The sequence below is a fragment of the Loxodonta africana genome, chromosome 5, assembly GCF_030014295.1.
Source record: "Loxodonta africana isolate mLoxAfr1 chromosome 5, mLoxAfr1.hap2, whole genome shotgun sequence".
Lineage (NCBI taxonomy): Eukaryota > Metazoa > Chordata > Mammalia > Proboscidea > Elephantidae > Loxodonta > Loxodonta africana.
Window position 1 is genome coordinate 81,979,428 of NC_087346.1, and position 23,411 is coordinate 82,002,838.

Genomic DNA, 23,411 nt, shown 5'->3' on the forward strand with positions numbered 1-23,411 from the left:
TCAGCAAACACAAAGTCTACAAAAACAAAAGAGAAAAAATACAGAAAAGGAATTAGTAAGAGAGTAAGAGAATCAAAGAAAACATCAGCACAAAAAAGCACTACAAAATGACAGCAATAAACTCAAATCTGTTGATAATCACACTGAATGTAAATGGCTTACATGCACCTATAAAGGGCAGACAGTGACAGAATAGATAAAAAAGTCAGGACCCATCAACATGCTGCCTACAAAAAATACACCTTAGTAACAAAGACATCAAACCCACCCAGTGCCATTGAGTCGATTCTGACTCACAATTTTATTAAAAATCAAAGGATGGAAAAAATATATCAAGCAAACAGCTACCACAAAAGAGCAGGAGTGGCAGTACTAATCTCAGATAAAATAGACTTAAAAACAAAATCTACCATAAAAGACAAAGGAGGGCACTATATAATGATTAAAGGGACAGTCCATCATGAAGACATAACCATAATAAATATCTACACACCTAAAGAGGCCTCAACATGCCACTCTTGCTAAAGGACAGAACATCTTGAAAGAAACTCATCAAATATACAGATCTAAAGGCCACAGTCAACCAACTTGACTTCATAGACATATATATAACACTCTACCCAACAGCAGCAAAGTGCACATTCTTTTCCAACACACATGCAATGTTCTCCAGAATAGACCACATCTTATGTCACAAAGCAACCCTCAACAAAATCCAAAACACTGAGATAACAGAAAGTATCTTCTCTGATCACATGCCATCAAAGTAGAAATTAATGACAGGAAGAGCAAGAAAAAAAAAAAAAAAAAAAAAAACCAACTTGGAAACTGAATAACACCATGCTTAAAAATCACTGGGTAATAGAAGAAATCAAAGATGAATCCAAAAATTCCTAGAATCAAACAAGAATGAATACACATCATACCAAATTCTTTGGGGTGCAACAAAGGCAGTGCTTAGAGGTCAATTTATAACAATAGATGCACACATCAAAAAAGAAAAAAGGGACAAAATCAAAACATTAGCTACACAACTCGAACAAATAGAGAATAGCAAAAGAAGCCCACAGCCATCAGAAGAAGGAAATAATAAAAATCAGAGCAGAAATAAATGAAATAAGGAATAGAAAACAAAAACAAAAGTTGGTTCTTTGAGATGATCAACAAAATCAAGAAACCACTGGCCAAAGTGGCAAAAGAAAAACAGGAGAGGACACAAATAACCCAAATAAGAAATGAAATGGGGGACATTACAACAAGCCCAACTGAAATAAAAAGGATCATGATGGAGTGTTATGAAAAACTCTACCCCCAAAATTTGAAAACCTAGAGGAACTGGATAAATTTCTAGAAACACACTACCTACTCAAACTAACACAAACTGAAGTTGAAAATCTGAACAGACCAATAATAAGAGATTGAAAAGGTTAAAAAAAAAAAAAAAAACTCCCTACAACAAAAAAAAACCCTGGCCCGGGTGGCTTCACTGGAGAATGCTGCCAAACATTCAGAGAAGAACTTACACCAGTACTAGTCAAACTATTTCAGAACATAGACAAGAAAGGATACTTCCAAATTCATTCTATGAAGCCAGCATAATCTTGATACCAAAACCAGGGAAAGACACCACAAAAAAGAAAATTACAGACCAGTATCTGTCATGAATATAGATGCAAAAATTCTCAACAAAATTCTAGCCAATAAAATTCAGCATCATATCAAAAAGATAATACACCACAACCAAGTAGGGTTCATACCAGCTATGCAATGATGGTTCTACATTAGAAAACCAATCAGCATAATCTACCACATAAATAAAAGAAGAGAATCACATGATCATCTCAACCGACACAGAAAAGGCACTCAACAAATTCCAACACCCATTCCTGATAATAACTCTCAATAAAATAGGTATAGAAGGGAAATTCCTCAACATAATAAAACCAACATCTATACAAAACCAACAGCCAAGATCTTTCTTAATGGGTAGAGGGTGAAAACATTTCCCTTGAAAACAGGAACAAGACAAGGATACCCTTTATCACCACTCCTATTTAACATTGTGCTGGAAGCCCTAGCTAGAGCAATAAGGAAAGAAAAAAATAATAAATAAAGAGCATCCAAATTGGTAAAGAAGAAGTGAAACTTTCCCTATTTGCAGATGATGTGATACTATACGTAGAAAACCCAAAAGACTCCACAAGAAAACTACTGGAACTTATAGAAAGATTCCGCAGAGAATAGCACGATACAGGATAAACATAAAAAACTCAGTTGAATTCCTATACAACAATAAAGAGAACTTTGGAAAAGAAATCAGGAAAACAATACCATTTATAAAGCCCCTAAAAAAATAAAATACTTAGGAATACATCTAACCAGGGATGTAAAAGACCTACGCAAAGAAAACTACAAAACACTACTGCAAGAAACCAAAAGAGACCTACATAAATGGAAAAACACACCATGCTCAAAGACGGGTAGACACAGCATTGGGAAAACGTCAATTCTACCCAATGCAATCTACAAATACAGTGCAATCCCAATTGAAATACCAACAGCATTCTTTAAAGAGATGGAAAAACTAATCATTAACTTTATATGGAAAGGGAAGAGGCCCCAGATAAGTAAAACACTATTGAAGAAGAAAAAAGAATTCACACTACCTGACTTCAGAACCTATACAGCTATGGTAGTCAAAACAGCCTGGTACTGGTACAACAACAGACACATTGACCAATGGAACAGAATTGAGAACCCAGATGTAAATCCATCCACCATCTTTGATAAAGGCCCCAAATCCATCAAATGGGGAAAAGACAGTCTTTTTAACAAATGGTGCTGGCAAAACTAGATGTCCATCTGCAAAAAAGTGAAACAGGTCTGGGGTCTTAAACGCTAGCAAATGGCTGTCTAACATGCATCAGTTGGTCTCAACCCACCTGGAGCAAAAGAGAATAAAGAACACCAAGGACACAAGGTAATTATGAACCCAAGACACAGAAAGGGCCACATAAACCAGAGACTACATCAGCCTGAGACTGGAAGAACTAGATGGTGCCCGGCTACAAACGATGCCTGTCCTGACGGGGAGCACAGCGGAGAACCCCTGAGGGAGCAGAAGAGCCGTGGAATGCAGACACCAAATTCTCATAAAAACGCCAGACTTAATGGTCTGACTGAGATTAGAAGGACCCCGGTGGTCATGGTCCCCAGACCTTCTGTTAGCCCAAGACAGGAACCATTCCCAAAGCCAACTCTTCAGACAGGGATTGGACTGGACAACAGTATAGAAAAAGATGCTTGTGAAGATGAGCCTCTTGGATCAAGTAGACACTTGAGACTATGTTGGCATGTCCTATGTGGAGGGGAGATGAGAGGGTAGAGGGGGTCAGAAGCTGGTGGAATGGACACAAATAGAGAGAGTGGAGGGGAGGAGTAGGCTGTCTCATGAAGGGGAGAGCAATTAGGAGTACATAGCAAGGTGTATATAAATTTTTATATGAGAGACAGACTTGATTTGTAAACAAGCACGATAAAAGTTAAAAAAAAAAAAGTGAAACAGGATGCATGCTTCACAACACACACAAAAACTATTTCAAAATGCATCAAAGACCTAAACATAAAATCAAAAACTATAAAGATCATAGAAGAAAAAATAGGGTCAACTCTAGAGGCCCTAATACATGGCATTAACAGGATACAAACCATAACTAATAATACATAAACACCAGAAGGTAAACTAGGTAACTGGGATCTTCTAAAAATGAAACACTTAGGCACATCAAATGACTTCACAAAAAGAGTAAAAAGAGAACCTACAGACTGCAAAAAAATTTTTGGCTATAACAAACCTGACAAAGGTCTAATCTCTAAAATCTACAGTGAAATCCAATACCTCTACAATAAAAAGACAAATAATTGATTTAAAAAATGTGCAAAGGGTATGAACAGACACTTTACCAAAGAAGACATTCAAGTGGCTAACAGATATATAAGATATGTAAGTAAATACTCCCAATCAGTGTTGTTGTTGTTAGGGGCCCTCGAGTCGGTTCTAACTCATAGGGAGCCTATGCGCAACAGAATGAAACACTGCCCGATCCTGTGCCATCCTCACAATTGTCTCTATGCTTAAGCCCCTTGTTGCAGCCACTATGTAAATCTACCCCCTTAAAGAGTCTTTCTCTTTTTTGCTGTCCCTCCACTTTACCAAGCATGATGTTCTTCTCCAGGGACTGATCCCTCCTGATAACGTGTCCAAAGATGTAGTCTCACCATCTTTGCTTCTAAGGAGCATTCTGGTTGTATTTCTTCCAAGACAGATTTGATCATTCTTTTGGCAGTAATGGCATATTCAATATTCTTCACCAACACAATTCAAAGGTGTCAATTCTTCGGTCTTCCTTCATCATACAGCTTTCACGTACATATGTTGCAACTGAAAACACCATGGCTTGGGTCAGGCACGCATTGCTCCTCAAGGCGACATCTTTGCTTTTCAACACTTTAAAGAGGTCTTTTGCAGCAGATTTGCCCAATGAAATGCGCCTTTTGACTTCCTGATTGCTGCTTCCATGGGTGTTGATTGTGGATCCAAGTAAAATGAAATCCTTGACAACTTCGGTCTTTTCTCTGTTTATTATGATGTTGCTTATTGGTCCAGTTGTGAGGATTTTTGTTTTCTTTATGTTGAGGTGCAATCCATACTGAAGGCTGTGGTCTTTGATTTCATCAATAAGTGTGTCTTAGTCATCTAGTGCTGCTATAACAGAAATACCACAAGTGGATGGCTTTAACAAAGTGAAATTTATTCTCCCACAGTCTAGTAGGTTACAAGTCCAATTTCAGGGTATCAGCTCCAGGGGAAGCCTTTCTCTGTTGGCTCTGGAGGAAGCTTCTCAGGCACAGGGAGCCCAGGTCCAAAGGATGTGCTCTCTCCCGGTGGTTTGAGGTCCCCAACTCTCTGCTTGCTTCCCTTTCCTTTTATCTCTTGTAAGACAAAAGGTGGTACAGGCCACACCCCAGGGAAACTCGCTTTACATTGGATCAGGAATGTGACCTGTAAGGGTTTTACAATGGCACCCTAATCCTCTTTAACATAAAATTACAATCACAAAATGGAAGACAACTACACAGTACTGGGAATCATGGCCTAACCAAGCTGATACACAAATTTTGGTGAGGGTGGGGGGGGTACATAATTCAATTCATGACAATGTGCTTCAAGTCCTCTTCACTTTCAGCAGGCAAGGTTGTATCATCTGCATAATGTAGGTTATTAATGAGTCTTCCTCCAATCCTGATGCCCCGTCCTTCATATAGTCCAGTTTCTCAGATTATTTGCTCAGCATACAGATTGAATAGGTATGGTGAAAGGATACAATCCTGACACACACCTTTCCTGCATTTAAACCATGCCTTGTTCTGTTTGAACAACTGCCTCTTGGTCTATATACAGGTTCCTCATGAGCACAATTAAGTGTTCTGGAATTCCCATTCTTTGCAATGTTATCCATAATTTGTTATGATCCACGTCTTCGAATGCCTTAGCATAGTCAATAAAACACAGGTAAAGTTCTTTCTGGTATTCTCTGCTTTCAGCCAGGATCCAGCAATGATATCCCTCATTCCACATCCTCTTCTAAATCCAGCTTGAATTTCTGGCAGTTGCCTGTCAATATACGGCTGCAGCCGCTTTTGAATGATCTTGAACAAAATTTTACTGTGTGTGATATTAACGATATTGTTCAATAATTTCCACATCTGGTTGGATCACCTTTCTTGGGAATAGGCATAAATATGGATCTCTTCCAGTTGGTTGGCCAGGTAGCCGTTTTCCCATTTCTTGGCATAGACGAGTGAGCACTTGCAGCACCACATCCATTTGTTGAAATATCTTGATTCGTATTCCGTCAACTCCTGGAGTCTTGTGTTTTGCCAATGCCTTCAGTGCAGCTTGGACTTCTTCCTTCAGTAACATGGGTTCCTGATCATATGCTACCTCCTAAAATGGTTGAACTCAGCCAATTCTTTTTGGTATAGTGACTCTGTGTATTCCTTCCAACTTCTTTTGATGATTCCTGCATTGTTTAATATTTTCCCTGTAGAATCCTTCATTATTGCAACTTGAGACTTGAATTTTTTTCTTCAATTCTTTCAGCTTGAGAAATGCAGAGTGTGTTCTTCCCTTTTGGTTTTCTAACTCCAGGTCTTTGCACATATCATTATAATACTTTACCTTGTCTTCTCCAGGTGCCCTTTGAAATCTTCTGTACAGCTCTTTTACTTCATCATTTTTTCCCTTTTGCTTTAGGTACTCGATGTTCAGCAGCAACTTTCAGAGTCTCTTCTGACAACCATTTTGGTCTTTTCTTTCTCTTCTGTTTTTTTATTGACCTCTTGTTTTCTTCATGTGTGATGTCCCTGGTGTCATTCCACAACTCATTTGGTCTTCAGTCATTGTGTTCAACGTGTCAAATCTACTCTTGAGACGGTCTCTAAATTCAGATGGGATGTACTCAAGATCGTACTTCAGCCCTCCTTGACTTGTTCTAATTTCCTTCAGTTTCAACTTGAACGTGCATGTGAGCAATTGATAGTCTATTCTGCAGTCAGCTCCTGGCCTTGTTCTGACTGATGATATGAGCTTTTCCATTGACTCTTTCCACAGATGTAGTCAATTTTATTCCTGTGTATTCTGTCTGGTGAGGTCCATGTGTATAGTCCCCACTTATGTTGGTGAAAAAAGGTATTTGCAGTGAAGAAGTCATTGGTCTTGCAAAATTCTGTCATGCGACCTCTGGCATTGTTTCTATCACCAAGGCCATATTTCCCAACTACTGATCCTCTGTCTTTGTTTCTTTCTTTTGGCTGATCGCATGTTCGATCAATTTCAGACAGCAGAAGATGGTAAAAACTGTCAATTTCTTAATCTTTGGCCTTAGTGTTGGTGAGTAAATTTGAATAATAGTCTTATTAACTGGTCTTCCTTGTAGGCACATGGATATAATCCTATCACTGACAGTTTTGTACTTTAGCATAGATCTTAAAATGCTCTTTTTGATGATGAATGCAACTCCGTTCCTCTTCAAGTTGTCAGTCCTGTCATAGTAGACCATATGATTGTCCGATTCAAAATGACCAATAACAGTTCATTTCACCTCACTAATGCCTAGGATATCAATGTTTATGCACTCCATTTCATTTTTGACGATTTCCAATTTTCCTAGATTCCTATTAGCAACCAGTAGCCATTAGGAAAATTTGAATCAAATCTACAATGAGATACCATCTCACCCCAACATTATTGGCACAAATCAAAGAGAACATAACAAATGTTGGAGAGGCTGCGGGAAGATTAAAACCCTTGTGCAGTGCTGGTGAGGATATAAAATGGCACTACCATTTTGGAAAATGCTGTGGCACTTCCTTAAAAAGCTAAAAATAGAAATACCGTATGATTCAGCAATCCCATTCCTAGAACTATATCCCAGAGAAAAAAGCCATCACACAAATAGACATATGTACCCCCATGTTCATTGCAGCATTGTTCACAATAGCAAAAAGATGGAAACAACCTTGGTGCTCATCAACAGATGAATGGATGTCATGGATTATATTATGTCCCCCCCAAAAATGTGTGTATCAATTTGGCTGGGTCATGATTCCCAGTATTGTGTAGTTGTCCTCCACTATGTGATTGTAATTTTATGTTAAAGAGAATTAGGGTGACATCCCTAATCTAAGGTCACATCCCTAATCTAAGGTCACATCCCTCATCCAATGTAAAAGAAGTTTTCCTGGGGTGTGGCCTGCACCACCTTTTATCTTACCAGAGATAAAAGGAAAGGGAAGCAACCGGAGAGTGGGGGACCTCATACCACCAGGAAAGCAGTGCTGGGAGCAGAGCATGTCCTTTGGACCTGGGGTTCCTGTGTAGAGAAGCTCCTAGTCCTGGGGAAGATTGATAACAAGGACCTTCCTCCAGAGCTGAAAGAGAAAGCCTTCCCCTGGAGCTGACACCATGAATTTGGACTTCTAGCCTACTAGACTGTGAGAAAATAAATTTCTCTTTGATAAAGCCATCCACTTGGGGTATTTCTCTTATAACAGCACTAGATGACTAAGACAATGGATAAACAAACTATGGTACATACACACAATGGAATGCTTCACAAGGATAAAGAACAACGATGAATCTCACAACATCTATGAAGCTGGAGGGCATTATGCTGAGTGAAATAAGTCACAAAAGGACAAATATTGTATGAGGCCGTTACTATAAAAACTCATGAAAAGGTTTACACACAAAAAGAAACAGTCTTTGATAGTTATGAGGAAGCAGAGGTGTGGGAGGGAAAAACACTAAATAGACAAGAGATAAGTGGTAACTTTGGTGAAGGTGAAGACAGTACACAATACTGGGGAAGCCAGCACAGCTTGTCCAAGGCAAGGTCATGGAAGCTCCATAGACACATTCAAACTACCTAAGGGATCAAACTACTGAGCTGAGGGCTGTGGGAATCATAGTCTTGGGGAACATCTAGTTCAACTGGCATAACATAGTTTTTAATGTAAATATTCTACATTCTACTTTGGTAAGTAGCTTCTGGGATCTTAATGGCTTGTGAGCAGCCTTCTAAGGTACTGCACTGGTCCTACCCCATCTTGAGTAAGGGGGAATGAAGAAAACCAAAGACACAAAGCAAAGATTAGTCCAAAGAACTAATGGACCACAACCACCATAGCCTCCACCAGACTGAATCCAGCACAACTAGATGGTGCTTGGCTACCATCACTGACTGCTCTGACAGGGATCACAACAGAGAGTTCTGGACAAAGCTGGAAAAAACTGTAGAACAAAATTCTAACTTACAAAAAAAAAAAAAAAACAGACTTAGTGGTCTGACAGACTCTGTAGAAACCCTGAGCGTTTGGCCCCGGGACACCCTTATAGCTCAGTAATGATGTCACTCCTGAAGTTCACTCTTCAGCCAAAGATTGCACAGGCCCATTAAACAAAATAAGACTAAATGGGCATACCAGCCCAGAGACAAGGATGAGAAGGAGGCAAGAGAGGACAAGAAAGCTGGTAATGGGGAATCCAAGGTCAAGAAGGAGAGAGTGTTGACATGTCATGGGGTTGACAACGAATGTCACAAAACAATATGTGTATTAATTGTCTGGAGCCTTGGTGGCGTAGTGGTTAAGCATTTGGCTGCTAAACAAAAGATTGGCAGTTGGAATCCACCAGCCGCTCCTTGGAAACCCTATGGGGCAGTTCTACTCCTTCCTGTAGGGTCTTTATGAGTCAGAATCAACTCGAGGGCAGTGGCTTTGGTTTTTTTGGTTTTATTAATTGTTTAATGAGAAACTAGTTTGCTCTGTAAACATTCATCTAAAGTACAATTAAAAAAATAAAAAAGAATTTGTGTATTATATATATTGTTCTGTACCTTGCTTTGTTTTGCTTAATAGTGCATCCTGAAGATCAGGTAATGTCATGCATATAGTTTTTCCTCAATTCTTTTAATAGTTTCATAGAATATGTTTGTGTGAAAGTACTATAATTTATTCACCCAGTTTCTTACTGATGGGCATTTGGATTATTTCCAATCTTTTGCTGATATAAATAATGTCAAAATGAGTAATCTAGTGTTGAATTCATTTTAGGATAGATACCTATTAGAGGGTTTGTTGGCTCAAAGAAAAAATGTATTTTTTTTTTTAGATATTGAAAAATTCCTTTCCATAGGTATTGCACCATTTTGCTTTCCCATAAGCAATGGATGAGAGGACCCATTTCCCCACAGCTTCATCTTAAATGTATTTTGTTGGTCATTTAGATTTTTGCCAATCAGATAGCTGAGAACTGTGATGTGGTGTTGTTTAGATGTGTATTTCTCTTATTATGAGCATAGTTTCTTATGTTTAAGGCCCATTAAAAATTTTTTTTTTTCTTTTGAGAATTATCTGTTCTTACGCTCAATTTCATATCAGATTGTTGGTCTTTTTTTCTCTTCAGTATTTCAGGAGTTCTTTGTATATTATAATATAGGTTTCAGATACCTTTTCTCAGCTTTTTATTTTAACTTTGTCTATAGCATTTTTTCCATACAAAATCTTTAAATTTTTTAGGTAATTGAATTTATTACTGCTTTTGCATTTTGAATCATAATTAGGAAAATTTTCCCCACCTCAATGTTACAGAGAAGTATATTAGTTTCCTATGTCTGCCATAATGAATTATCAAAACTGCATGGCTTAACACAACAGAAATTTATTCTTTCACATTTCTGAATGCCAACCCTGCCAACACCTTAATTTCACATTTTGTGAAATTAAGGTGTTGGCAGGGTTGGTTCCTTCTGGAAACTCTGAGGGATAATGTGTTCCATGCCTGTTTCCTAACTTCTAGCGGCTGCCAGCAGTCGTTTGTTTATAACTTTGTCTTCACATGACCGTCTCCGCTGTGTCTTCTTCCCTTTCCTTATAAGGGGCCTTGTCATTGAATTTAGGATGATCTCATCTCAAGATCCTTAACTTGATTACATCTACAAAGATTGCTTTTCCAAATAAATTAATATTTACAGGTTCTGGAGGACACGTGGGGTTGCCATGAGTCAGAATTCACTTCTTTTTTGTTGCGGGGGGACATATCTTTTTGTCGGGCCACCATTCAACCCACTACAAGGGGTTCACCTATTTTTTCTTGTAGTGCTTTTTTGGTTTCTTTTTTACTTTTGGATGTCTGATCTATTTGGAATTATCTTTTTTTTTTTTTATGGACATATTCATTTGAGTCTAATTTTGGACTTGCAATCTGTTGTATTTGACCTGCCTGTTTTTTTTTTATTGATTGCCAATACCACACGGTTTTAATGATGGTGTTTTATAATTTTATCTGGCAGTGCTAGCTCTTTCCTCTCCACCGCTTCCCTCTTCCTGCAGTAGCTTCTTTTCTCCTTCGGGGTTACAGATTATTTCTTGCCCACATATACCTTAGTTAATGGATGAACACCCCAGCTTCCCAGTCCTCTGGTGGGACAATTCTAGGGCATCTTCCACACAGTTTCTCATATATTTCCTATCAGGATTAAGCCCCAGTTGCCTACAGTGTTACCTACTCACCAGCACTGGCTTTATTGGCTCTTCTCCCTTCTCTGCCTCACTTCCTCACTTGTGCCTCCTCAAATGCCCTTCCAAATAAATTACCTGCATACAAATCTTTGTCTGGAGGTCAGCTTTTGGCGACACAAACTGATTATGTCGCTTTTGTATTTTGACCTGGAGATGAAAGACATCACTGTGTGGTGCTGGTGGGAGGGGGGAGTGGTGTCCTCTAATTTAAGTGTTCAGAACATAGTTTTATTATTCGGATTATTTCCTGTTCTTTATATTCTTCAGGCTTGGAGCTTCTCTGGAACGTTCTTTGGAAGAACTGATCTCCTCTTCCATGTTTTGAGCTGAATTTTCTATTTTCCCCATTAATTTAATTCCATCTGTTTTAATTTCCAGGATTTTCTCAAATTTTTGAACATACCACTGGCGTCCTCTCTCTTTTCAGTGTCTGTGTATATATATGTATGCGTGTGTGTGCGTGTGTATGTTTTTGTTGAAGCAAAATTTCTTAGACACACTTTTCTGAGCAAGTCTCAAAATTTATTACTCATTAATGAGGGAGTTCCTGTTGCTGTTAGTCAATTCTGACCCATAACAACCCTATAGGACAGAGTAGAACTGTCCCACAGGGTTCCAAGGAGCTGCTGGTAGATTTGAACTGTAGACCTTTTGTTAGCAACCAAGTGCTTGGACACTGTACCACCAGTGGTCCAGTGAGGGAGTTAGCAGTCAGATAATTCCAGTCAAATTCAAAATGACAAGGAAGAAAACTAGCTTAAATACACAGTGTTTTTAACTAGGCATGGACTCCTATTTGAATTCATATGGTCATTAAAATATTAAATTTAATATCAGTGGTTGTTGTTGTTAGGTCCCCTCAAGTAGATTCTGACTCAAAATGGCCCTATGTACAACAGAATGAAACACTGCCCGGTCCTACGCCACCCTCAAAATCATTGCCACGTTTGAGCCCATTGTTGTAGCCACTGTGTCAGTCCGTCTCCTTGAGGGTCTTCCTCTTTTTCCCTGACCCTCACTTTACCAAATGTGATGTTCTTCTCCACGTACCAGTACCCCCTGATAATGGGGATGGCGCCAGACAAAGAAGCAATTCATTCTGTTGTACATGAGTCACAGGCTGACTCAACAACAGCTAGTGACTCAATAACATCATAGTTACAGTTGTGTCTTATTTTTAACTACATTTATTTAAAACATTTATTTAAATGAATATTTTAAATAAGGCCCCAGGAATTGATGAAATACCAATTGAGATGTTTCGACAAACTGATGCAACACTGCAAGCAGTCACTTATCTATTCCAAGAAATTTGTAAGAGAGCTACCTGGGCAAGTGACTGGAAGAGATCCATCTTTGTACCCATTCCAGAGAAAGTTGATCCAATAGAATGAAGAATTGTTGGATATTATCATTAATGTCACATGCAAGTAAAATTTTACTAAGATCATTCAAAAGTGGTTGCAGCAGTACTTTGACAAGGAACTGCCAGAAATTCAAGCTGGATTCAGAAGAGGACATGGAACAAGGGATATTGCTGAAGTCAGATGGATCTTGGCTGAAAGCAGAGAATACCAGAAAGATGTTTACCTGAGTTTTATTGAAAATGCAAAAGGCATTTGACTATGTGGATCATAAAAATTTTGGATAATATTGCTAAGAATGGGAATTCCAGAACACTTAATTGTGTTCATGTGGAACCTGTACGTAGATCAAAAGGCAGTCGTTTGAACAGAACAAGATAGATACTGTGTGGTTTAAATCAGGAAATATGTGCATCAGAGTTGTGTCCTCTCACTAATTCAATCTGTATGCTGAACAAATAATCTGAGAAACTAGTCTATATAAAGAAGAATGTGGCATCAGAGCTGGAGGAAGACTCATTAACAACCCATGGTATGCAGATGACGCAACCTTGCTTGCTGAAAGCAAAGAGGACTTGAAGAACTTACTGATGAATATCAAAGGCTAAAGCCTTCAATATGGATTACTCTTTAACACGAAGAAAACAAAAATCCTCACAACTGGACCATTAAGTACCATCATAATAAATGGAGAACATATTAAAGTTGTCAAGAATTTCATTTTACTTGGGCCCACAATCAACACCCATGGACGCAGAAGGCAAGAAATCCCACATCTATCGCATTGGGAAAATCTCCTGCAAAAGACCTCTTTAAAGTGTTAAAAAGCTAAGATGTCACTTTGAGGACTAAACTACGCCTGACCAAAGTCAGAGTATTTTCAATTGCCTCATATGCTTGTGAAAGCTGGATAGTGAATAAGGAAGACTGAAGAAGTATTGATGCCTTTGAATTATGGTGTTGGCGAAGAATATTGAATATATCATGGACTGCCGAAGAACGAACAAATCTGTCTTGGCAGAAGTACAGCCAGAATGTTACTTAGAAGCAAGGATGTAGAGACTTTGCTCAAAGTACTTTGCATTTGTTATCAGGAGGGACCAGTCCCTAGAGAAGGACATCATGCTTGGTACAGTAGAGGGTTGGCAAAAAAGAGGAAGACCTTTGATGAGGGTCAACACAGTGGTTGCAGCAATTGGCTCAAACATGGCAATGGTTGTGAGGATGGCGCAGGACTAGGCAGTATTTTGTTCTGTTGTACATAGGGCTGCTGTGAGTTGGAACCAACTCAACAGCGCTTTCGTGGATTGAAAGTGCCCCAAGAGTATGTCTATCAATTTGTCTGGGCCATGGTTCCCAGTATTGTGTGATCATCCACCATTTTGTCATCTGATATGATTTTTGTTTGCGTTGTAAATCCTATTACTATGATGTTAATGAGATGGATTAGTGGCAATTATATTCATGAAATCTACAAGATTAGACTGTTTTAAGCCAATCTTTTTTGAGATGTAAAAGAAGCGGGCAGAGAGACAGGGGGACTTTATACCACCAAGAAAGCAGCGCTGGGAGCAGAGCACATAATTTGGACCCAAGGTTCCTGTGCAGAAAAGCTCCTAGACCCGAGGAAGACTGATGAAAAGGACTTTCCTCCAGAGCCCACAGAGAGAAAAGGCCTTACCCTGGGGCTGGTGCCCTGAATTTGGACTTCTAGCCTACTAGACTGTGAGAGAATAAACTCTCATTAGCACTAGATGACTAAAACAGGCGCCTAATGACAACACAGATTATGAATTCTTTTATTTTTGTTTTTAATTTAATGGGTACATTCCACTCCTGCCATTATTTAATTGTCAAATTGGCCCACTGTTTTTTATCTCCTTTTGACATGCCCCCATTTGTTTTTGAGCACTTCCTTATTTTCTGTTTAATATGTCCCAGGCTTACCTTATACTTTTCTTATTGCAGCCCTGGAATCATTCATTTGTCTAAGAAGCCCAGGCTTTTTTTAGTAAATAATAGCACTAAGAGATGTAGGCACTAAATGTGCTCTTTGCTACTTTGTTACTGCTTTCAGGGCCTTTCCCTGTACAGAGCTGGGAAATAAATTCTTGTTTATGATGTACTTAAAATATTTTCATATTTAGAATTATATTTTCAGTATAAAAAAAACAAACCAGTCGCCCTGAAGTCATACATGACTCATGGCGACCCCTATGTTTTTCAAAGTAGAACTGTGCTCCATAGGATTTTCAATAGCTGTTGCTTTTCAGAAGTAGATCACTAGGCCTTTCTTCCGAGGTGCCTCTGGGCAGATTTGAACCCCCAATCTTTTGGTTAGTGTATATATTCCCAGTATTTAAATGATCAGTTCATAGGATATGAGTATTTCTTGAGACTATTGATTTTTATTATAAACTTGTTTTCCAAAAGCTTTGATTATATGAGAGCACCTGTTTTACTATGTTTACGAGAATTAGTCTCGTTTTTTTCTTTTTGAAATTTTAACAGCATTATTTTGAAATTTGAATTTCTTATTCCTTTATTATCAGTTGTCTTAGTCATCTAGTGCTGCTGTAACAGAAATATTACAAGTAAATGGCTTTAACAAAGAGAAATTTATTCTGTCACACTCTAGGAGGCAAGAAGTCCAAATTCAGGGTGCCAGCTCCAGGGGAAGGCCCTCTCTCTCCATTGGCCCTGGAGGAAGTTCTCTGTCATCAATCCTCCCCAGTCAAGGAGCCTTTCAGCGCAGGGATCCAGGGTCCAAAAGACATGCTATTCTCCTGGCTCTTGTTTCTTGGTGGTATGAGGTCCCCATGTCTCTCCGCTTGCTTCTCTCTTTTATATTTCAAAAGAGATAAGTTTAAGACACAACCTAATCGTATAAATTGAGTCTTGCCTCATTAACTTAACAGCCCTAATCCTACTTCGTTAACATCATAGAGGTAGGATTTACAACACACAGGAAAATCACATCAGATGACAAAATGGTAGATAATCACACAATACTGGGAATTATGGACCAGTCAAGATGACACACTTTTTTGGAGGGACACAATTCAATCCATTAAAAAAGAAAAAAAAAAAAAATTTAGTACCTTTCTAGTGGTATTTCTTTGTTTCTTTTTTTTTGGTGAATTAACTATTCTAGTACTTTTTTCTTTAGCATTTGCAGTATTTCAAGATTCCCTCCTCCCACCCCCTTTTGTTGTCTGTTTGATTAGTCATTGTGCATACTTAACCTGTGGACTTTTTTTTTTTTTTTAACTCGGTAGTTTTTTTCAGTGAAACACAGTGGCAGTTTTTTCCAAGTTAATAATTAGCCAGAAATTCTGCAATGTAATCATATAAAATCAAATATACAGTGTATCAGAAATTGATTAAACAGGTTACTTTATTACTTAGTGTCAAAGCATAGCATAAAAACTCAATTTTCTGCAATCACACTACTCTCTTTGTGAATGTGATTTCTATAAAAATGAAGCAGTTAAAACTTACAGGTTTTGTTATTTTCTTGTTCTTTTTGACTGAATCCCTAACAATGCCCACAAAGCCTCTGGATATAGGTAAGAAATTTTCTTGTATATTAGCTAAGGAATGACTAAAGTTGAAATAATTTCTATTTTTTTTTTAACCTTGCTTTCTTTCAATTTAATTCTTCACTTGCTTTTTCTTCCTCCATCTAGTGTGTGTATACTAGTCAGGTATTTCAAAATAGTCTTCCCAGAGTTTGTGTATTGGTGGTCATATTATCCGTTGTGGCTGTATTACCAATGACCCAATGTGTATGGTTTATGGTAACGGTGAGAAATATGTGTGAGTTGGGATTTTTCTGGTTCCTTTGGTTGTATTTCCCAACTAGATGGTAAACACCTGGAGGGTATGCAGGACTCACTTCCTTCTTTGTGCAGCTTGTGTGTAGAAAGATACCTCCTCAAGCCTGGCTGAGGCAGTGTCAGCCTGGAAGAAAGGGTGACTTTATATCTCTTCCACCTAAAGAGGGTATGCTTGGAACTGTCCAGAGAAGGCGTCTTTTTGTACTCCCTCTTTTCTGGAACGGCTCCTTTTTGTACCTTGAACACAAGTGCTGTAAGCATCACTGTGGCCCTGAAGATGGGGATTGTGTCTTACTCAATTTGTTATCCCCCACAGTGCCTGTTAGTGAGACCAGTCACAGAGTTTAAAGAAAAGTGGACATTCTTGAGTTCTCCATCTTCTTTGTCCCTTACAACAAGCTGTTGCAAAATTCTGCTAATTTTTATCACTTTAATATCTTTTGCATCTGTGTCTTTCTTTTCATACCCATTAAAAAAAAAAAAAACAGTACTCCTACCAAAATTCAAATTCTCGCAATTTTACAGCAGGACAATTGCAAAAGTTTCCTAATGGCCTTCTTGCTTTTTTTCCTCCTATCTGTGCAACAAATAGTTATTATCACATTTTATCAGGCATTGTGGGGGTACCTGATGTATTAGATATACCACTACCCGACTGATATTTTTTTAATGCATAAAAATGATCATATTACTATCCTGTATGAACATTTTCAATGGCTCTCCATGTCTTCCAATTGAAGCCCAAACTCCTCAGCTTTATGTTCAGGACCCCCATAATCTGGACCCAGGATCTTTTCATACTTTGGTCCCATTATTCCTCTTTAAGATCCAATTTCCATTAAAAATGGATTAACCATCTTTCCCCAAACAGATCTCAAAGTTTCTCACGTTTTCTATTTTTATGCACTTAAAATTACCTCCATGCAGAAAGACATGGCTCCTTATTTCTCTGCTAGGTGAAATCTTACACATTCTTTCAGGCTCAGCTCATATGCCACTCCTAATGTAGTCATTTCCTTATCATTCATCCAGGGAGCATAAGGCATTCCTGACATATACTTCCAGTTGCAGTCAAGTTGACTCTGACTCATGGTGACCCATGTGTGTCAGGGTAAACCTGTGCTACACAGAATTTTCAGTTGCTGATTTTTTGGAAGTAGATTGGCAGGCTTTTCCAAGACACCTCTGGGTGCATTAACCATTCACACCACTCAGGGACTTGGTCTTAATACTGACTCCATTCTAAATTGGATTATAGCCACGCACACAAGCCACTTCTATTGTAAGAGTGCTTGGCAAACTGAGGTTCAGGGGATATATTTGAGTCATCATTGATTACTTCATAGTGTCCAGCACATTACTTGGCAAAAAGCAGGGAACCCATAAATACAGTCTATATGGATAAATGTAAATCACTCTGGCTAGTATATGCCCACTGAGGAAAAATCAATGATTTCAGGCTAATCTGGCGATTACCTGAGTATCTGTGTCTGGCTAACACTTTAAACTATGCTTACCTCCTGTATGCTGTGACGTTGTCCATCAGGCCCTGTCATGCCATTCTATCCAGTATCAGCGAATCTTCATATTACTTCTCTAACCATAAATGGTATATATTTAACCTGGAACCGAACCAAATTCAGTTGCTGTCAGGTGGATTCTGACTTATGACGAGCCCATGTGTGCAGAGCAGAACTGCACCCCATACAGCTTTCATGGCTGTGACCTTTCAGAAGCACATCACCAAACCTTTCTTCCAAGATGTCTCTGGGTAGGTTCAAACTGCCAACCTTTTGGTTAGTAGTCAAGTGCTTAACGGCTTTCACCACACAGAGACCTGGTAATGGTGTTTGTATTTGACATTTCTGGCTGGGGAGCCTTCAATGGCAAATCTGAAATCTGGTCAATCTGAGATTAATTCATGTCAGTTCAACCTAAGTAATATTTCTTGAGTACATAGTCAGCTGTGATTAAGATCTTATATGTGGTTCATATGACTTCTTTCCTTCTTGTGAAATGTGCCAAATTATTTTCTACCATCAGTTTTCTATTTTTTGTGCACTTTGATGTCATATATAGGTATTTATTGGGAAAATGTTAAAAATACCAGAATATGGCATAACCTAAATATTATTGCTTTTCAGACAATTTCCAAGTCACTCAGAAATTTGTAGATGATAACACTGGATATCTGTAGGTTTGTTAAACTCTTTTTGATGATAATGTTTATTGTAATCTTATCTGCTACATTCCAAAAATGTTAATGATGTTCAAATGTAATTTAATTAAATAGAAATGATTAAAAAAGGAAATACAGTATTAATCATAGAATTTAGATGAGACAATTGAACTGTCAAAATGTTGTAAAATTTATAGGCTTCACACTTCTCAGATAATTTCCTGAGACTAGTCAGTAAGTGAGTGTCCCTATGAATTTTTGTTGGACACACATGGAAATTCTGCAGATGATCACCATGTATGCTCTGTAGACTGTTGTACCACCATCATCACATTTGCTCAATATGTTCAGGAGGCAAACTTTGAAGAAGTGGAAATGCTGGTAAAAGAGATGATGGAAATCAGAAATAAATGCATAACTGACATGACACTTCCCGAATGTGCAAAATTAGTTGTAAGTAAGTTGCTTGCATTTCTTAAACAAAAAAAGCATTTTTATGAACTCTGAGTGATTTTTTCTGGATTGAAAATAGAAAAGAGAGATGACCTATGTACCTCATTTTTATTTTACCTGACTTTGGCTCCTTAGGATAAGGCAGTTTCCCCAGGAAAGATGCAATTCTGTATTATGAAGCACAGGAGGGCTTGCCTATGTCCTTGCAGCCCATGTGACACGTATACAGGTAGAGGAGGTAGCCAGTAGCCTGGCGAAGAGAATGGAGGTAAAGGAGCACCCTCCTTAGCTGCCTCTCTCAGTATGTGCTCTACGGTCATGCTCCCTTTTCTGGGCTTCCTCTACACGGAGTCACCAACTGCATCTCTAGGAAACTGGTACTAATCACCATTACTAAATAATTTACCAGCACACTAATACACTGTCCTTGTCACCATGAGACAAGGAGAAAAGCCATTATGGAAGGGAAATGTAGGCAGCATAGAAACAGTAAGAGGTTAAGAAGCCTGAGGCTAGGATAGAGAAGGGTGCCCATAGCGTGGGAGAGTTGTCAAGGGCATGGGCGATAGTGGGAAAACTGCCATCTCTTTCCCAAAGGGTCACACTGATCATCCCTTAAGTCTGTTGTGTTGTCTCAGAAGGCAGAGAAGAACATGGCCTTACAATGAATAAAAAGTGTCCTTTTCTCCTCTGTTGTCCAGGATGATGTTCTACAGGAAAGTATACGTACTATGAAGGGGCTGCCACAAAAATACAATTTTTCACACTGCTGCGGTAAGAAGGACTTTGAAAGAAGACGTTGTTTCCTCTATAACAAGAAAGCCGATGTAGGGTTTCTCCCTCCTTTCCCAACAGTGGATCCTGAAAAGCAATGCCCAGGATTATAAACAGAAGAAAGACCTTGTTCTAAACAAGCAAGTTTAATTATTGTAGAAAATTTTTCTGAAGAATTATTCTTAGACTGAATTCAATAGATATTACAAAAGAACATGGCTTGTTTGATTGATTGATTCATTCATTCATTCACATGTATTGTGTATCAAATTCTGTCCTCGGTGCTGAGAATATAAAGATGGATAGGATATGGACTCTGATTTCAAGATCCTTCCATAATGATACATATTTCTAAGGTGATATGTCTTAGATGTGTGTGCACTCTGCCAAATTGCTGGGATGCACTGTGGAGGAAATAATGTATTCTGCCTAAGAGGAAGGTGCAGCTTTTACCGCTGTATGTTTAGCAAAAATCTGTTTTCAATAGTGCAGTCATTACAGAAGCAGAGACTATTTTCTGGAAAGCTACTATGCTCACTGGGACTCAAATCCCAAGTTTGTTTGAACATCAGTGAAAATGACTCCTGCACCTGAGGGGGCATGGGAAGCTATAATTGAAAGGGAATGCTGCTGACCCCCTACAGCAAGGGAGGGAAGGAGAGTAGCCATATTCTAGTGTTCAGGGTTCATATTCTAGTGTTCAAGGTTCAGGATTAGAATGGCGATTATAACGCTTACGTTGGAGTTGGCAACTTCAGTGATAACTCTAAAGGTATTTTATTGGGGACTGGATAATGCTGTCTTATTCTGAAGCCTTTTATCCTGACAAATGCTTTTTCCTCTTACCTTCATTTTTACAACTTGCTCTGTTTTTTTTTCTTCTTATCTCTTCCTATCTTTCCTTTTGCTTCCCTTTTTCTTGGCTTGTCTTCCCTTCCCTTCCCTTCCCTTGTCTTGTCCTCTATTCCTTTCCTGTTCCTTCCCTTTCCCGCCTTCTCTTTTTTCTAGTTATCTTTTTGAAGTTGCCAGAAGGAATCCCTTTGTCTTTTACCCTATACTTCTAACTGTTGCTGCCCGTTTTGAGGAAGTGGCTAAAACATGTTGTAAGGAACAAGACATAGCCAGCTGCTTTCGAACATGAGTGGGTATTGCATTTATGTTGTTAAAGGACAAAGAGTCCCCAACATCACAATCCTCAGTTAATATTGAATCATAACAAAGGGGTTGCTTACCACTTATGACATTCTCTTGCCACTTACACTGGTTTTCAACCCACTGGTCTCCAGTTAATGATCTAAATGTTCTCATGAACAGGGACTGTTTAAAGACTGTCTCTCTTCTGGCTTTGTCTTCCTTGTAAACTGGAAGATACCTTAGTAGGTGAATAGCCAGGAAAAGATGACCATTTTACCTTGTATCCTAGTAAGTCGCCTTTTAGCTTCACGTAAAATGGAATTACCCTAGAAGAGATGGCCAAGCTTATAGCAGAGTGCCCCATGAGATAAACACCATGCACCTTCCCATGAAGTATAATTCAGTCATCAGAAAGACTGACCCACTCTTTACAATGTGCCACAAATTCACATTTTTTTAATACATAAATTTACTAAGATAAAAATCTCATAGATTTTCTGTTTCTGAGCAACTATATCAGGATAGTTTGATATGTAGTTTTTTTAAAAAATAAGATAACAGTAGGGTTTCGCTTTTGCTTCAACAGAAATTTTCTTTCTTCTTCAGGCACCACCTGTCATACAATATTTAAAAGAAATGTCTGCTTATGAAAAAAAAAACCTGTGGTTTATTTGTCAGATTTGGACCAAAAATTTTCAACCCTATGTGAGTTTTATAGCACATATCTTGCCTCTACTTGTATTTTCTTGTCTGTGTTCCATTTTTGTTTAATATTTGATTGCTTTTTACCTATATTTTTTCTGGTTCCCCATGAATTTTGAAGTGGGTCTTAGTCTATGCAGGTAGCTCAGAACCAGACATTAGGTCAAGATGAGAGAAGACCTGGGAGGTGGGAGACTCAAAAAGAAAAGGAGCTACTTCTGGGATTTTTTTTTTCACTGCTTGAGAATCTTAACAGGTCCAGAAGTTCCCAACAGAGTTCCAAGACCCTCAAGTGCTTTAGATCATGATTCATCCATCCCACTCTACCCTTAATGACTAGGAGACAACCTTACAAAGATAAATGTTATTTATAGTGCTAACAATCCCAATCAACTAGTAATAGTGTTAGAGCAATACATCGAGAAAAGCTCTGAGACTTCAAATAGATCAGCAGAAAACAGTCCTGTGATCAATTGTCTATACCTGCCAAAAGCTCACAACAGGAAGCAGTGGCCCTTACAACTGTGTTTTGCTATAATAATTATGGAAAGAGCACATCTCTCAGACCTTTACTTGCTCTAACCCAGGGCTCTGGTGTAACCCCCAACCAACACCCCTTCCCCTCCTTTCTTTGTCTTGTTAACCACAAGCTTGTTTTGAGCAACATTTTTCAGGAAGCTGCAGCAAGGAGTGGCTCTATCCACAACACCAGCCCAAACCAGCCTTTGGAGCATGCAAGACTGAGGAGATCAAGTCCTTCACCCAACCCTGGACCCAGTTAGCAGGGGAAAGGAAGATATTTCCCAGCCTATGGTATCATCTGAGCCCTTTTGAGAAGCGAGAGGTCCCGCTACATGGATATCTGACAGAAGATGATTCAGCATCCAGACATCCAGATGTGGACATGGAAAGGCTAAGGGCGGAGAGTTCCTGGTTCCAAACCCAACCCCCAGACACCACTGGAAATAAAAAGCTCCCCAACCCCCTCAGATGAGGAGCATATGGTCTTACAGTCACTAGGCCCTGCGTTGCTCCTTGACTGTGCAGACAATAAACTTGCCACTTTCTGTTTCCCTCGCAATTAATGTCCATCTTACTTCTGTTGGCTAATAAGACAGGACAAAAACCCAAGCGGCATTCCGTTACACTGATAATATCAGCATAGGATTTTAAAAGTGATCCTGTAGGCCATGTAGCATACAACAGCTATTTAGTAAAAACAGCTGTGAAAATCCAAGGGGCCAGTGCTTTTTGCAGTTTATACTGTATTAGCAAGGAACTCCATTTTGTCATACCTCTTCTTCAAACTGTTTTAGTGGTTTATCGATTTTCTTTTCTGAAACTTTGCTGTATTAAGCCGAAAATTCCCCAAGATTAAATTTAAGGAACTTACCTCTCTCACAGAAGAGCTTTTGCGCAACTACGATGGATGCTGTGAAGGGGATACTGTGCGCTGCATCCGTGGCAGAGTAGTCTCTACAGCCAAATAAAAATAGTGATTTGGGGCAGCCATTTTATTTTATTTTTATTTTGAGGTTGCCCTGATGTGTGATTACTTTGCTTCAATGAAATCAGCATGGTAATAAATTGTCAAATGATATTTGAGTTTTTTTATAAATGAGATTTTTTTATAAAGATTTTTGAGCAGATTGTGTTTTATGTGGCTAAATGTCCTTGAAATAAAACCTCAGGAATTTAGAATTTTTTAAATCCGTTTAAGCCAGATTGAATTTTTTTTCTTTTTCTTTACATGGCAAATCCTCTTTTATGAATGTCAGAAATTAGTAGTAAAGCTCAGGAAATGACTTGTTACCACTGTGTTTT

At 38.6% G+C, this 23,411-nt stretch overlaps 1 protein-coding gene across 1 annotated transcript in view; it reads left to right on the plus strand.

Moving 5' to 3' along the window:
- Window positions 1-21,481, plus strand: part of LOC100665526 (afamin) — a 109,156-nt gene extending 87,675 nt beyond the window's left edge. The window contains 4 exon segments of the mRNA XM_023553361.2: window positions 18,490-18,977; window positions 19,679-19,852; window positions 19,854-19,891; window positions 20,760-21,481. Coding sequence (XP_023409129.1) covers window positions 18,900-18,977; window positions 19,679-19,852; window positions 19,854-19,891; window positions 20,760-20,892 — 423 coding nt within the window. The 5' untranslated portion in view covers window positions 18,490-18,899 and the 3' untranslated portion in view covers window positions 20,893-21,481.
- The last annotated feature ends 1,930 nt before the right edge of the window (window positions 21,482-23,411 follow it).